The following is a 17854-nucleotide window of genomic DNA, read 5'->3' as shown; positions in this document are numbered from 1 at the left end:
TAATGCGGTGGGCCTTATATATGAACACAATATTAAAATAGGCCATACATTGAAGGTGCGCCTTATAATCCGGTGCGCCTTGTACTTGTCTTACATAGTATATGATAAGTTAAATACATTTTAAAAAAGTACAGTTCCGCTTTAACACTCTTATTTTGTAACGCTCCTAGCTATTTTGTAATTTTGTTATTTCCACTTTGCTTAAATGTGAAGGAATCATTTGTAGGTTTAAACTGTTATGGTCTGTAAACGTCACCTCAAAGTCGGCGTCATCTCAATGGGGGGATTGGGTCAACGCGAGGAGTCACATACTGCCAGTTATTAAAGTTTTGATGATATAATTTTATGTCAAAAACTTATACATTAAGCCATCTGTCTTACCAAGCATGTCAATAAGCCTGTTATTCACATTCACACTGAACAATGATTCTCTCGCTGCGTCTCTCTCTCAAATAGAAACTTAAACAAAAAACACACCATTTTTCTTTAGCATTATAAACCGATATTTCCACAGCTGACTTTGTAAGGTAAATTAGACACTTTGCTTACCTTTTAATATAGTTGTACGCAGTTGACGAGGATGAAAACAGTGTTTTTCCCCTCGATTGGGCATTTTCAGGTTAAAAAAAACGGCAATACTGTACAATACCTCCAATTTACAAGTCTACTTAGTTCAATAACAGAGCTTGTAACCCAAAATGTCTCCAACGGAAATTAATTAAAATCAAATCAATCTGTGTTTGGCCCCACCAAAACAGCATTTAACAATAAAGAAAAACAAACCGATATATAAGAAGTTTTGTTTGAAAAACAGTACAATAGAATATACTACAAAAAAATATAGGTTTATGAAGTAATTTAATAATGTACAGTATTTAACTTGAAAAGCGGTATGTCCTTCAAACACACCACTAATAGCTTTTCCATATCTTCATGGTTAAGTGTCCTTTGTTTAAATATTATTTTGACATCTTTAACTGGCACAAAAGCTGGCTCTTGGTTAAGTACGGCGCCGTCTAGCAGTGCTACACTCCAACTGCCTCGCCGAGTCAGCTACTAGATAGATACCGTATTTTTCGGAGTATAAGTCGCTCTGGAGTATAAGTTGCATTTTTTGGGGAAATTTATTTGATAAAATCCAACACCAAGAATAGACATTTGAAAGGCAATTTAAGATAAATAAAGAATAGTGAACAACAAGCTGAATAAGTGTACTTTATATGAGGCATAAATAACCAACTGAGAAGGTGCCTGCTATGTTAACGTAACATATTATGGTAAGAGTCATTCAAATAACTATAACATATAGAACATGCTATACGTTTACCAAAAAATCTGTCACTCCTAATAGCTAAATCCCATGAAATCTTATACGTGTAGTCTCTTACGTGAATGAGCTAAATATTATTTGATGTTTTACGGTAACGTGTTAATAATTTCAGACATAAGTCGCTCCTGAGTATAAGTTGCACCCCCTGCCAAACTATGAAAAAAACTGCGACTTATAGTCCGAAAAATACGATAGATAGATAGTACTTTATTGATTACTTCAAGAGAGTTCTATACACGATGGGTCATGTTTTGGAATTTTGCTTTCTTTGATTCAATAAATATCATTCGCTTTTTCTCAGTTCCAATGGCTGGAAAAACAAAGCTATGTCAATCTCGAGCTGTAAGCTCATGCTGGCACCTAAACACGGAGCAGCCGTAATCGCGCACCCAAAAGCGCTGAAGCCATGACAAGCTGTGTTTTTCTTCAACTGTCAAAGTTACCACACGCTGTTCAAGTTTTCGTGCAAAGACGAGACGCGCTGGCTGTTCTTATAATACGCCCGCAGACAATATGATGTCATGATAACGCCGTCTTCATGAACCGTGATGAGCAGCTTTTTATCAAGCGCTAACTGCTCTAAAGTTAATGAAAAGAGAGCTCGGGGCCAAATTGTATTGGAGCGGATGTTCAATTGCCGCACTATATTTAGAAAAGCCATTAACCGTGGGCACTCACGGGCAGCTGCACCTTTATCTGCTGAATAACATTTTAATTACCTCCCTGTAATTGAATTCCATCCACCTTGCATCGTGACACCTTCAAAACAAAATGCAGGATGGGGCCAAGCTACTTGTTTGCGTAAGTCCTTGTTTGACACTTCAAAAAAGTCTCTTGTTACTGCAGGTGGTGGAGCTGAAGACGGGGGGGAAAGACATACCCGTGACCACAGCTAACCGCATCGCATACATCCACCTGGTGGCCGACTACCGCCTCAATAAGCAGATCCGGCCACACTGCCTGGCCTTCAGGCAAGGTCTGGCCAACGTGGTCAACCTGGAGTGGCTGCGCATGTTTGACCAGCAGGAGATCCAGGTGTTGTCTCATCGAAGTCATGTTCTACATGCAGCTCCAAGTGTCACTAAAATGCAACTGTTTCTTTCCAACAAGGTGCTCATATCTGGAGCTCATGTCCCTATATGTCTTGATGACTTGAAAAAGTTCACAAACTACTCAGGTTGGAGCTCGTGTTTGTCACACAGACCGCAATGATCAGTGGATTTTGACGCCTCTCGCACATCCTGTAGGTGGCTACACGTCCACGCATCCCGTCATCCAGATCTTTTGGGAAGTGGTGGAAGGCTTCACAGACGAGGAGAAGCGCAAGCTGCTCAAGTTCGTCACCAGCTGCTCCAGACCTCCACTGCTGGGCTTCAAGGTATGGCCTTCAAAGTATCTTCTGTTTTTGTTGCCGTATAAGCCTTGTTGGTGCCAAGCGTTACAGTTTAGTGCAGGGGTCACCAACACGGTGCCCGCGGGCACCAGGTAGCCCGTCAGGACCAGATGAGTCGCCCGCTGGCCTGTTCTAAAAATAGCTCAAATAGCAGCACTTAGCAGTGAGCTGCCTCTATTTTTTTTAATTGTATTTATTTACTAGCAAGCTGGTGTCGCTTTGCTCTACATTTTTAATTCTAAAAGAGACAAAACTCAAATAGAATTTGTTTAAATAAATTCATTTATTTTTTTACTTTGCTTCTTATAACTCTTAGAAAGACAATTTTAGAGAAAAAATACAACCTTAAAAATGATTTCAGGATTTTTAAACACATATACCTTTTTAAATTCCTTCCTCTTCTTTCCTGACAATTTAAACCAATGTTCAAGTAAATTATTTTTTTTATTGTAAAGAATAATAAATACATTTTAATTTATTTCTTCATTTCAGCTTCTGTTTTTTCGACAAAGAATATTTGTAAAATATTTTTTCTAACTTATGATTAAAATTTAAAAAAATATTCTAGCAAATCTAGAAAATCTTTAGTATCAAATTTAAATTTTATTTCAAAGTCTTTTCAATTTCTTTTAAATTTTTTGTTCTTGAAAATCTAGAATGAAATAATGATTTGTCTTGGTGAGAAATATAGCTTGGTCCAATTTGTTGTACATTCTAACAAAATGCAGATTGGATTTTAACCTATTTAAAACATGTCATCAAAATTCTAAAATTAATCTTAATCAGGAAAAATTACTAATGATTTTCCATAAATTCTTTTTTAAATTCTTTTAAAAAGATTTGAATTAGCTAGTTTCTCTCTTTTTTTTTTTTTTTTCGGTTGAATTTTTAATTATTAAGAGTCAAAATGGAAGATAAACTTTGTTTCAAAATTTAATTTTAATTTTTTTCCTGTTTTCCCCTCTTTTAAACCGTTCAATTAAGTATTTTTTTCATCATTTATTCTCTTATTCTACCTTCCCTAAAAGAAAAAAAAATGTACGACAGAATGACAGACAGAAATACCCATTTATATATATATATATATATATATATATATATATATATATATATATATATATATAGATTTATTTATTAAAGGTAAATTGAGCAAATTGGCTATTGCTGGCAATTTATTTAAGTGTGTATCAAACTGGTAGCCCGTCGCACTAATCAGTACCCAAGAAGTAGCTCTTGGTTTCACAAAAGTTGGTGAACCCTGGTTTAGTGCTACAGCTCAGTTTGGATCCATATTGACAACAGCAACTAGCTCTTAGCATTATTACATCTTATAGTACAAGACCAGTCTGTGTCTCAATTTTTAAAGGGCCCCCAGTCTATGGTTTCAGAACACTACCATGAATTGACTAACAGGGACCCCGACTTAAACAAGTTGAAAAACTTATTCGGGTTTTACCATTTAGTGGTCAATTGTACGGAATATGTACTGTACTGCAATATACTAATAAAAGTTTCAATCAATCAATAAAAACCAAAAAATGCACGTGCTCGGATTCATCTTCTGCTCTTGCGACCTCCATGCGTGCACAGTGTCTTTTTGCTCACTGTTTACACTCGCAATGTCTTTTTTTTTTTTTTTTTTTTCTGCACATGTGATGTCCCACCCTTTTGGCACCAAGGGCAGAATTGAATACACAGCTGAGCAAATGCCCTCCTTTTTGATTCATCACTTTTTGGGTTGTCCCGATACCAATATTTTGGTGCCGGTACCAAAATGTATTGTGATACTTTTCTAAACAAAGGGGACCAAAAAAAAAAGGCATTTTTGGCTTCACTTTACCGAATTTTAACAATCTTATGATACATTAAACACATGTTTCTTTCTGGAAGTTTGTTCTTAAATGAAATAGTGAACATACAAGATATATTTTCTTTTATTAGTAAGTAAACAAACAAAGGCTCCTATTTTAGCTGCGGACATATGCAGTCACATATTGTCAATTTCCATTCTATTATTTTGTCTAAATTATGGACAAGTGGTACAAAATTTATTATTAATCTACTTGTTAATTTACTATTAATATATACTTACTTTCTCTATTAACATGTTCTATCTACACTTCTGTTAAAATGTAATAATCAGTTATTCGTCTGTAGTTTGATGCTTTACATTAGTTTTGGATGATACTACAAATTTAGGTATCGATCCATTACCAAGTCGTTACAGGATCATACATTGGTCATAATTTAAGTCCTAATCTGTCCAGGGACATATTTCCTGAGTTTTATAAACATAGTATACATTTTTTAAAAGATTTTGTGATGCTAAGAAAATATTGATGTAGTCACAGTAGTATCGACTAGATACACTCCTGCACTTCCCAGGGGGTGAACAAGGGGATGGGTCAAATGCAGAGGACAAATTTCACCACACCTAGTGTGTGTGTGACAATCATTGGTACTTTAACTTTTTAACTTTTAACTTGGTATCATTACAGTGGATGCCAGGTGTAGATCCACCCATGGCGTTTGTTTACATTGTGAGGCCAGTGAGCTACGGTGTGTAGAGAAGCATGTTAAGCTATTCCTTGTCCTGCAGGGATGATACTTGTAAGAAACTTACTTTACTTTTCGCCATTATATTTATATAACAGTATATAAATATAATTCACTTCACTTCAGTTCCTTGGACTGAAGTGCATGCTACTTTTCTTGTCCGTCGTTCGGTAAAATCTTGCACTCTTTCGCCCTTCTAAATTACCTTGTCGAGGAACTCTGAAGAAACTTTTAACCACTTCGCGATTTGAACTGTTCCAACAGCCTAAAACAACGCAATCATAGGTCATTTTTCTTCGAGAAAGCCTAAATGGTGCCTTGTACCCGTTGAGAACAGACACTGGCTAGACCATTGTGCATATTTCATGAGCCGGACGTGACGTCATGGGAATCCAAGCAATAGGTAGAATTTAGTGTGTTGCTGGGTCTCAGAAGGCTTGCTTTAGTAAGTACGAGTTTGACAGTACAGATTTGTCCCACATCGATTACTGCCAAGATGACGACTACTGAGGGTGGTAAGTAGAGATCGACCGATGATCTGCGCGGGTATTTGGCAGTTTGATGTATGTCGGTATCGGCCTCTTTTAATTGGTATCATAGTCCAGTTTCAGTTTATTTCGAACATTCATACAATACAATGCGGTGCACCACATATTTCCAACTGTTTCATTACAGCACGTCCGAAAAGGAGTATAAAGAAGCTGAGTTTATTTAATCCTACTCCTTTTCATATCATAGTTATTTTATCCCATTTCCTTGTTCTCTGTAGCATAAAAGTGAAAAAATACATAATATACCGCAGTAAGTACCGTATTTTTCGGACTATAAGTCGCAATTTTTTTCATAGTTTGGCCGGGGGTGCGACATATACTCCGGAGCGACTTATGTGTGAAATTATTAACACATTACCGTGAAATATTAAATAATATTATTTAGCTCATTCACGTAAGAGACTAGACGTATAAGATTTCATGGGATTTATCGATTAGGAGTGACAGATTGTTTGGTAAAGGTATAGCATGTTCTAGATGTTATAGTTATTTGAATGACTCTTACCATAATATGTTACGTTAACATAGCAGGCACCTTCTCAGTTGGTTATTTATGCCTCATATAACGTACACTTATTCAGCCTGTTGTTCACTATTCTTTATTTATTTTAAATTGCCTTTCAAATGTCTATTCTTGGTGTTGGGTTTTATCAAATAAATTTCCCCAAAAAATGCGACTTATACACCAGTGCGACTTATATGTTTTTTCCCTTCTTTATTATGCATTTTCGGCTGGTGCGACTTATACTCCGAAAAATACAGTAAACAAATATTAAATACATATAGGTTCCAGCACCCCCGCAACTCCGAACGGGTCAAGTGGTAGAAAATGGATGCATGGATCGATGGATCATTATCTCAAAAGAAAAAGAAGGGTTCAAAATGTTCATCATAATTATTGTTCTGTGTACTTTGTGGACACTTGTAGTTTGAACAATCTCTTTAAGTGAATCATATTGGTGCGTTGTTTGATTTCTCTTACCATGAATTGATTTATGTGGACCCCGACTTAAACAAGTTGAAAAACTTATTCAGGTGTTACCATTTAGTGGTCAATTTTACAGAATATGTACTGAACTGTGCAATCTACTAATAAAAGTTTCAATCAATCAATCAAACTCTGGTTAATCCATTCCATAATTTAATTCCACATACTGATATGCTAAAGGTTTTAAATTAAATAAGTTTATTTCGGTCATATAATCAACCATTAACCATTTTATGTGACACATTTAACAGTACAGATTATACATATATATAACATTTATTATACGCAATTACACACAAAAACAAAAAGAATGACCGAAAAAGGAATAGGCTAAAGCCAAGGCTTATATTTGCCTATCCTATACCTTCACTGAAAAAAAGATTACCTGGAACATCAACGTTAAAAAAAAAAATCATTGGGATGAAAGTAATTGTTACTATGTTTTATTATTTTCAATTATTTCACCTTTTAAGGTTTTCTTAGACCTTACCAAAGAAGTACATGTTTTCAGCTCATCACTGAGCTTGTTCCACCATTTAACTCCTAAAACTGAAATACATTTGTATTTCATATTTGTTCTTATACAATATGTTACCGGTATTTAGTATTTACAAATCTAATTAGTGAAGTAGACAGGTTATAACCACTGCTCACCAGGAGCGCTGTATGGGGGGAAAGTCAATTCCTGACTGTCCGGTAGGGCCATTAAAACAGTGCCAAAATTATTGCGCGTATATAAACACTGACAGACTCACGCAGTATCTCTGTGTGTCTTTTTGTACTCACAATGTGTCTTTCTCTACGCACGCAATGTTCCACCCTTTTGACACCTAAGTGCGTGCATGGCCCAGCAAAGCCCCTCCTTTCTGATTGGTCACTTTAGACACCTTCTGTCCCTTCTTCTCCACTGTGATCAGACCACTACCGTATTTTTCGGACTATAAGTCACAGTTTTTTTCATAGTTTGGCCAGGGGTGCGACTTATACTTAGGAGTGACTTATGTTTCTGAAATTATTAACACCATAAAATATCAAATAATATTATTTAGCTCATTCACGTAAGAAACTAGACGTATAAGATTTCATGGGATTTAGACTTAGACTTAGACTTCCTTTTTATTGTCATTCAAATTGGAACTTTACAGTACAAATAAGAACGAAATTTAGTTGCATTAGCTTTTGGTAGTACAGGATTTAGCGATTAAGAGTGACAGATTGTTTGGTTAACGTATAGCATGTTCTATATGTTATAGTTATTTGAATGACTCTTAGTGAATTATGTTACTTTAACATACCAGGCACCTTCTCAGTTGGTTATTTATGCCTCATATAACGTACACTTATTCAGCCTGTTGTTCACTATTCTTTATTTCAAATTGCCTTTCAAATTTCCATTCTTGGTGTTTGGTTTTATCAAATAAATTCCCCCGGAAAATGCGACTTATACTCCAGTGCGACTTTTATATGTTTTTTTCCTTCTTTATTATGCATTTTCGGCAGGTGTGACTTATACTCCGAAAAATACGCTATTTTGATATTGTTAAACTGTCAATAAACAAAGTGAAAAATGTACATTTAATGCATGTGATCGGTATTGGAGTTGGTCACTCACAGACGATCTGATGTCTTATGATCGGAACATTCCCAGGTTTCTTTTATTGCATTTTTCAGTTTCTAGTTTGACCAGCTCCACACTTTTCGTCCATGTCCGTATGGGAAGGCATTAGGGACTACAGAAGATTTCCTGTGGGATACGTTGTGCCAGCCATAGTTTTATTACTGTCATTAGTTAGGCCAACTTAACTGCTGTCCTGCAAGGACCCAAACTCCTTAAAATCCTGGTGGTCCTTCCTGTCAGGGTTTAAGAGATGCTTTGCCATGCTCCTTTTAATACATTTGACTTTGTCCCCTCCTATCTCTCCTCTCTCACGTCTCTTCTGTGGACGGGACGGGGCGTCAATTTGCGGGTTGGGTGGGGGGTTGTGTCGGCCCTTGACCCGGAACCAGCTCATCTTTAATTAGCTGTCGGGAAAGAGCCCAGGATTCATTAGAGGAAGAAATACCGCTGTCAGGCAAAGCCATTTAAAAAAAGATGATGGAAACACACTTTTTTTCCCCCTGTAATGACACTCTCACTAAGCAACGACAGTTTAATACGGTAATTGTCAGAAAAATGGCCTCGTTATAGCTAAATCCCCGCAAGAGCCGTTTAATGTAGCTTAACTGTATTTGCTGGCTAAAAATAACAGCTGGCCATGGAAATGTTCAGTTTGCTCAAAAAGGTTTGTTATGTCTTCTTATTCCTATACTCTTTCAAATTGTCTTGTAATCAGACAATATTTTCAGTATATTAGATGAAATCTTTACCTGAAGAAGACATGTCGAAACATGTCAGGCTAAGATTCAATCTAATATACCGAAAATATTATCCGAATACAAGAACATTTGAAAGAATTTCGGAATTGTTCATTGTCGGGTCAAACTATGTTCAATCAATCAATCAAAGTTTGCTTCTATAGCCCTTAATCACGAGTGTCTCAAAGGGCTGCACAAGCCACAACAACATCCTCGGCTCAGATCCCACATCAGGGCAAGGAAAACCTCAACCCAATGGGATAACAATGAGAAACCTTGAAGGGGACCGCAGACCTGGGGACCCCCCTAGGCGACCGGTGCAATGGACGTCGAGTGGATCTAGCATAATATTGTGAGAGTCCAGTCCATAGTGGATCTAGCATAATATTGTGAGATTCCAGTCCATAGTGGATCTAGCATAATAGTGAGAGTCCAGTCCATAGTGGATCTAACATAATATTGTGAGAGTCCAGTCCGTAGTGGATCTAACATAATATATACTTACGTATAAAATACTACACGGTCTAGCTCCATCCTATCTTGCCGATTGTATTGTACCATATGTCCCGGCAAGAAATCTGCGTTCAAAGGACTCCGGCTTATTAGTGATTCCCAAAGCCCAAAAAAAGTCTGCGGGCTATGGAGCGTTTTCATTTCGGGCTCCAGTACTCTAGAATGCCCTCCCGGTAAAAGTTCGAGATGCCACCTCAGTAGAAGCATTTAAGTCTCACCTTAAAACTCATTTGTTTACTCTAGCCTTTAAATAGACTCCCTTTTTAGACCAGTTGATCTGCCGTTTCTTTTCTTTTTCTCCTATGTCCCACTCTCCCTTGTGGAGGGGGTCCGGTCCGATCCAGTGGCCATGTACTGCTCGCCTGTGTATCGGCTGGGGACATCTCTGCGCTGCTGATCCGCCTCCGCTTGGGATGGTTTCCTGCTGGCTCCGCTGTGAACGGGACTCTCGCTGCTGTGTTGGATCCGCTTTGGACTGGACTCTTGCGACTGTGTTGGATCCATTATGGATTGAACTTTCACAGTATCATGTTAGACCCGCTCGACATCCATTGCTTTCCTCCTCTCCAAGGTTCTCATAGTCATCATTGTCACCGACGTCACACTGGGTGTGAGTTTTCCTTGCTCTTATGTGGGCCTACCGAGGATGTCGTAGTGGTTTGTGCAGCCCTTTGAGACACTAGTGATTTAGGGCTATATAAGTAAACATTGAATATTGTGAGAGTCCAGTCCATTGTGGATCTAACATAATAGTGGGAGTCCAGTCCATAGTGGATCTAACATAATATTGTGAGAGTCCAGTCCGTAGCGGATCTAGCATAATATTGTGAGAGTCCAGTCCGTAGTGGATCTAGCATAATATTGTGAGCTTCCAGTCCATAGTGGATGTAGCATAATATTGTGAGAGCCCGGTCCATAGTGGATCTAGCATAATATTGTGAGATTCCAGTCCATAGTGGATCTAACATAATATTGTGAGAGTCCAGTCCATTGTGGATCTAGCATGATATTGTGAGAGTCCAGTCCGTAGTAGATCTAACATAATATTGTGAGAGTCCTGTCCGTTGTGGATCTAGCATAATATTGTGAGAGTCCAGTCCGTACTGGATCTAGCATAATATTGTGAGAGCCCAGTCCGTAGTGGATCTAACATAATATTGTGAGTCCAGTCCGTAGTGGATCTAGCATAATATTTTGAGAGTCCAGTCCCTAGTGGATCCAACATAATATTGTGAGTCCTGTCCGTAGTGGATGTAATATAATATTGTGAGAGTCCAGTCCGTAGTGGATCTAACATAATATTGTGAGTCCAGTCCGTAGTGGATCTAGCATAATATTTTGAGAGTCCAGTCCCTAGTGGATCCAACATAATATTGTGAGTCCTGTCCGTAGTGGATGTAATATAATATTGTGAGAGTCCAGTCCATAATGGATCTAGCAAAATATTGTGAGAGTCCAGTCGGTAGTGGATCGAACACATTATTGTGAGAGTCCAGTTCATTGTGGATCTAACATAATAGAGTCCTGTCCGTAGTGGATCTAACATAATATTGTGAGAGTCCAGTCCGTAGTGGATCAAACATAATATTGTGAGAGTCCAGTCCATAGTGAATAAACCATAATATTGTGATGGTTCAGTCCATAGTGGATCTACCATAATATTGTAAGAGTCCAGTCCATATTGGATCTAACATAATATTGTGAGAGTCCAGTCCATCGTGGATCTACCATAAAATTGTGAGAGTCAGGTCCATAGTGGATCAAACATAACAGTGGGAGAGTCCAGTCCATAGTGGATCTAACATGTTCAAACTCTGGGGCAGCGTCGCTCGGTTGGTAGAGCGGCCGTGCCAGCAACCTGAGGGTTCTTGGTTCGATCCCCGCTTCTGCCATCCTAGTCACAGCTGTTGTTCTTGGGCAAGACACTTCACCTACTTGCTCCCAGTGCCAAACACACTGGTTTAAAAATGTAACTTAGATATTGGGTTTCACTATATAAAGCGCTTTGAGTCACTAGAGCAGGGGTCGGCAACCCGCGGCTCCGGAGCCGCATGCGGCTCTTTGGCCACTCTGAGGTGGCTCAGCTGCATAATTGCTGACCCCCCCGATTGTTTCGGGGGATTTCCGGATTTTGGTGCCTCTCCCGGACATCACCCGGGGTAAACATTCTCCGATTTTCACTCGGACTACAAAATTGAGAGCGTGCTGTGACGGCTTTACTTTTAACGTCCTCCAGAATATGTCATCGCGCCCGCCTTTAAACCATGCTATATACGTGCCGGCCGGACGCAGGCATTTCGCTGCTTCTATCGTCACACGTACGAGATTGCAAGGCATTCTTAAACAACATCCACACAGGTTACACTGAAGGTTGTGATATAAACAACTTTAACACTCTTACTAATATGTGCCATACTGTGAACCCACACCAAACAAGAATGACGAACACATTTCGGGAGAACATCCTCACAGTAACACAACATAAACGCAACATAACAATTACCCAGAATCCCATGCATCCATGACTCTACCAGGCTATATTATACATCCGCGTGCCCCCAACCCCGCCCACGTCAACCGACGCACGGAGGGGGAGACGGGGTGCTAGCGGGGTGTATAAAATAGCCTGGAAGAGTCATGGATGCATGAGACTCTGGGTAATTGTTATGTTGCGTTTATGTGTTACAGTGAGGATGTTCTCCCGAAATGTGTTTGTCATTCTTGTTTGGTGTGGGTTCACAGTGTGGCGCATATTAGTAAGAGTGTTAAAGTTGTTTATATCATAACCTTCAGTGTAACCTGTGTGGCTGTTGAGTAAGTATGCCTTGCAGTCATGTACGTGTATCTGCGGAAGACACATACAACATGTTGCTGGGCTGGCAAGCTTTTTGTATATGTTGTAGAAGGCGTCAAAGGCAATGGCTTCATAGCACGCCCTTATTATTGTTATCTCGGTGACCATAAGCAGATATTCGCGAGAACGGTTGCGGCTCCCATTGTCTTCTTTATTTTGTGAAACGGGTCAAAATGGCTCTTTGAGTGGTAAAGGTTGTCGACACCTGCACTAGAGAAAAGCACTATATAAATTCACTTCACTCCATTTCCTAAATGTTTGAGCATTGATGGCCATGGTTGGCTCGCCCACAGGAGCTGTACCCGGCCTTCTGCGTCCACAACGGCGGCAGCGACTTGGACCGCCTGCCCACGGCCAGCACCTGCATGAACCTGCTCAAGCTGCCAGAGTTCTACAGCCAGCAGCAAATGAGGAACAAGCTGCTCTACGCCATCGAGTCCTCGGCCGGCTTCGAGCTCAGCTGAGAGCTCACCTCGGCAAAGAAAGACTTGGCAAAAGGAACACAACTGACTCTTTTTGCCCGTACGACTGTTGTGTGCACGTATGTGTGTGGCGAGTGAGAAGGGGACAAGCACCCCCAGAATAAGACGCCTTTTTTTTAACCCTTTGCTTTTAGCTAAATTTAAAGTGACGAAACCGAGCAATTTAGTGCTGATATGTTGTGTTTTCACCAAAGATGAGTGGCATCATGCAGATTATAACAACATCATACAAAAAGGCAATACAAAGACAAGAGGGACTGTGAAGTTGAACGCTTCAAATGTTAGTAATACTCATGTGTTCATCTAACAATAGCATGAGGGGGTTGTGAATATGTACATGTTCTCTTGTATTATTCATGTATTCAGTATTTGTACAGCTTACCTTCTTTATTATGGTTGTGTGTGACATGGTTGAATTTTACCAATGTTCAGCGTACCCTCTAAAAAAAAAAAAAAAAAAAAGAGCGTATGGAAATGAATAAAGCCACTTTTCTTTTTTGCACAAGTGTCGCTCGTGAGGGAATAATGTCGATGTACAGCAGTGCATTTGGGGGGAAATATTTCTTAACGTACAGTGCAGGCAAAATGTTTGGACACCTTCTCATTCAATGCATTGTAGTTATTTTTATGACTATTTACATTGTAGATTGGCACTGAAGGCATCAAACTATACACTTGTGAAGTGAAAACCATTTTAGGTGACTACGTCTTGAAGCCCATCGAGAGAATGCCAAGAGTGTGCAAAGCAGTAATCAGAGCAAATGGTGGATATTTTGAAGAAACTAGAATATAAAACATGTTCAGTTATTTCACCTTTTCAGTTTTCTTTATTTTCATGACTATTTACATTGTAGATTGTCACTGAAGGCATCAAAACTATACACCTGTGAAGTGAAAACCATTTCAGGTGACTACCTCTTGTAGCTCAACGAGAGAATGCCATGAGTGTGCAAAGCAGTAGTCAGAGCAAAGGGTGGCTATTTTGAAGAAACTAGAATATAAAACATGTTTTCAGTTATTTCACCGTTTCAGCTTTTTTTTTTTTTTAATGACTACATTGTAGATTGTCATTGAATGCATCAAAACTATACACTTGTGAAGTGAAAACCCTTTCAGGAGACTACCTCTTGAAACTCATCAAGAGAATGCCAAGAGTGTGCAAAGTGGTAATCAGAGAAAATGATGGCCATTTTGCAGAAACTAGAATATAAAACATGTTTTCAGTTATTTCACCTTTTCAGTTTTCTTTATTTTCATGACTATTTACATTGTAGATTGTCACTGAAGGCATCAAAACTATATACTTGTGAAGTGAAAACCCTTTCAGGAGACTACCTCTTGAAGCTCATCGAGAGAATGCCAAGAGTGTGCAAAGTGGTAATCAGAGCAAATGGTGGCTATTTTGAAGAAACTACAATATAAAACATGTTTTCAGTTATTTCACCTTTTCAGTTTTCTTTATTTTCATGACTATTGTAGATTCTCATTGAATGCATCAAAACTATACACTTGTGAAGTGAAAAACATTTCAGGTGACTACCTCTTGTAGCTCAACGAGAGAATGCCATGGGTGTGCAAAGCAGTAATCAGACCAAAGGGTGGCTATTTTGAAGAAACTAGAATATAAAACATGTTTTCAGTTATTTCACCTTTTCAGTTTTATTTTCATGACTATTTACATTTACATGGATTGTCACTGAAGGCATCAAAACTATGCACACATGAAATTATGTACTGAAAACATGTTTTTTTTTATTCTACTTTCTTCAAAATAGCCACCCTTTGCTGTGATTACTGCTTTGCACACACTTGACATTCTCTCGATGAGCTTCAAGCACACTTTTGAAGTGAAAACCATTTCAGGTGACTACCTCTTGAAGCTCAATCGAGAGAATGCCAAGAGTGTGCGAAAAAGTCATCAAAAGGGTGGCTATTTTGAAGAAGATAGAACATAAAACATATTTTCAGTTATATCACCTTTTTTTGTTAAGTACATAACTCCAAATGTGTTAATTCCTAGTTTTGATGCCTTCAGTGACAATCTGCAATGTAAATAGTCATGAAAATAAAGAAAATGCATTGAATGAGAAGCTTTTTTTTAATGGTTAAAAAAAAGAAAGAGAATATAACCATGGAAAAAATAGAGCAAAAAGGCATAGTGTAATGAGAATAAGCTGAAAGATTGATACCTATAACGAATTAAAACACAAAATGTGTATATAAATGTTTTAAACGTTTTATTCTTGACAAGTTTTGGTGTTTTTTTTCACTTGTCACTGATTGGCAACCTGAACACACCTGCTCCTGGTTGCCAATCAGGCTTCTATGTACAGTCCAGGTTTGGACAAAATGTGTTTTCTTTATCTCCATGACTATTTACTTTGTAGATTGTCACTGAAGGCATCAAAACTCTGCAATGAGTTGACGACTTGTCCATGGTGTACCCCGCCTTCCGCCCGATTGTAGCTGAGATAGGCACCAGCGCCCCCCGAAACCCCAAAGGGAATAAGCGGTAGGAAATGGATGGATGGCATCAGAACTATGAATGAACACGTGGAGTGCTGAAAACATGTTTTTTTATTATACTTTCTTCAAAATAGCCACCCTTTGCTCTGATAACTGATTACTACTTTGCTTTGTAGTTCCGGAACAGACATTCCCAACGGTGCCCGACAGGTGGCGTAGATACCGTTCGAAATTTGTGACAGGAGATGCTCAAATAAATGCTATTAATCACTTTTTGTCAACTTTTAAAAGGTTTATTACGGGAATGTTCATTTTTTTTGGCGCCTGTTGTCGGACTTAATGTTGCCCTCATTTTGCCGTCTGCGTCACGATGGACGCTCAAAGGCATGCTGCCTTCGTGGACCCCTCGTCTTAGAATGGAAACGAACGAATCGACGTTTTTCACAGAGATGACATCGCGCTAAAATAAAACAAGACCAAACTTTTGAGATTGTATTCGCGTTCGCGCCCTAACATGCGCGGTGAGTGCGGTCGTTACGATCAGGTGGAGACATCTTCGTTGTGGTTTTGATCGCCGCGTTGTCCAGAGTCCGACAGTGCCTGAACGCAGCAGCAGTAGTGAGAGCGGGTGCGCTAGACACTGTCTTATTTAGCCGCGTGTACTGCTCGTGAGTGTACTAGCGCTAGTGTACTGTCTAAAGTCAGTGTACTACTACGTGCAGTGTGTAAAGTCAGTGTACTACTACCATACCCGCTGCTTGGGGCCATAAGGAGGACATTGTTGGCCATATCCAAGGTGAGTGTCAACTTATTTATCACAGCGGAATTTCCACTATGACGTTTTTTTTGTTGCATTTGTTAAAATCTTATTTTCTTGTACTAATTTTAACAACACCGTATTAATAAAAAAAAAAAGCTAACAGATATGAGTGGAGTTAGCAAACATGGAAGCTAACGTTTTTTTTCGTGACGTCACTATAGGAGCGCGTATTAATAATTCGAATTTGACTTCGCTAAACGATACAAAGTCACTATTTTTTTTAGTGTTAACCGGTACGTAAAATAAAAATGTTCAAACCAACAAGCGTTATCGTTTGGAGAAAAGTGTTTATTCTGGAAGTTTCTCGCATGTTCAGTCTGTTGTGATGGCATCATCTTCCAGAACGTTCTGGCATTTAAAGTACTCTACATCTACAAACCCCGTTTCCATATGAGTTGAGAAATTGTGTTGGATGTAAATATAAACGGAATACAATGATTTGCAAATCCTTTTCAACCCATATTCAGTTGAATATGCTACAAAGACAACATATTTGATGTTCAAACTTGTGCAAATAATCATTAACTTTAGAATTTGATGCCAGCAACACGTGACAAAGAAGTTGGGAAAGGTGGCAATAAATACTGATAAAGTTGAGAAATACTCATCAAACACTTATTTGGAACATCCCACAGGTGTGCAGGCTAATTGGGAACAGGTGGGTGCCATGATTGGGTATAAAAGCAGCTTCCATGAAGTGCTAAGTAATTCACAAGCAAGGATGGGTCGAAGTACACCAATATGTAAGCAAATTGTCGAACAGTTTTAGAACAACATTTCTCAACGAGCTATTGCAAGGAATTTAGGGATTTTACCATCTACGGTCCGTAAAATCATCAAAAGGTTCAGAGAATCTGGAGAAATCACTGCACGTAAGCAATGATATTATGGACCTTCGATCCCTCCGAAGGTACTGGATCAAAAACCGACATCGGTGTGTAAAGGACATCACCACATGGGCTTAGGAACACTTCATAAAACCACTGTCAGTGACTACAGTTGGTCGCTACATCTGTAAGTGCAAGTTAAAACTCTGCTATGCAAAGCAAAACTCATTTATCAACAACACCAAGGAACGCCGCTGGCTTCGCTGGGCCCGAGCTCATCTAAGATGGACTGATGCAAAGTGGAAAAGTGTTCTGTGGTCCGACGAGTCCACATTTCAAATTATATTTGGAAACTGTGGACGTGGTGTCTTCCGGAACAAAGAGGAAAATAACCATCTGGATTGTTATAGGCGCAAAGTTCAAAAGCCAGCATCTGTGATGGTATGGGGGTGTATTAGTGCCCAAGGCATGGGTAACTTACACATCTGTGAAGGCACCATTAATGCTGAATGGTCCATACAGGTTTTGGAGCAACATATATTGTCCTCCATGCAAAATTATCATGGACTTCCCTGCTTATTTCAGCAAGACAATGCCAAGCCATGTCTTACAACAGCATGGTTTCATAGTAAAAGAGTGTGGGTACTCTCCTGGCCCGCCTGCAGTCCAGACCTGTCGCCCATCGAAAATGTGTGGCGCATTATGAAGCGTAAAATATG

The 17854-nt window shown here is 39.0% G+C and overlaps 2 protein-coding genes across 4 annotated transcripts in view; both read left to right on the top strand.

Moving 5' to 3' along the window:
* ube3c (ubiquitin protein ligase E3C) overlaps positions 1-13527 on the top strand; it is a 60134-nt gene extending 46607 nt beyond the window's left edge. Inside the window, exons 21-24 of the mRNA XM_061922245.1 lie at positions 2177-2365; positions 2441-2507; positions 2578-2708; positions 12834-13527. Coding sequence (XP_061778229.1) covers positions 2177-2365; positions 2441-2507; positions 2578-2708; positions 12834-13004 — 558 coding nt within the window. The 3' untranslated portion in view covers positions 13005-13527. The remainder of the gene's footprint in view (positions 1-2176; positions 2366-2440; positions 2508-2577; positions 2709-12833) is intronic.
* A 1808-nt stretch (positions 13528-15335) lies between these two features.
* The window catches only part of dnajb6b (DnaJ heat shock protein family (Hsp40) member B6b), a 51069-nt gene continuing 48550 nt past the window's right edge, over positions 15336-17854 (top strand). Inside the window, exon 1 of one of the 3 annotated variants that reach the window (XM_061922243.1) lies at positions 15336-15534. The gene's annotated coding sequence lies outside the window, so the exon portion shown is untranslated. Of the gene's footprint in view, positions 15535-15901; positions 16285-17854 lie in introns of those variants that run through there. The other 2 variants (XM_061922242.1, XM_061922244.1) reach the window with 2 other exon arrangements.

This window comes from Nerophis ophidion, linkage group LG15 (genome assembly GCF_033978795.1).
Source record: "Nerophis ophidion isolate RoL-2023_Sa linkage group LG15, RoL_Noph_v1.0, whole genome shotgun sequence".
Lineage (NCBI taxonomy): Eukaryota > Metazoa > Chordata > Actinopteri > Syngnathiformes > Syngnathidae > Nerophis > Nerophis ophidion.
The sequence above is the reverse complement of the archived record's forward strand: the minus strand, read 5'-3'. Positions and strand labels throughout refer to the sequence as shown.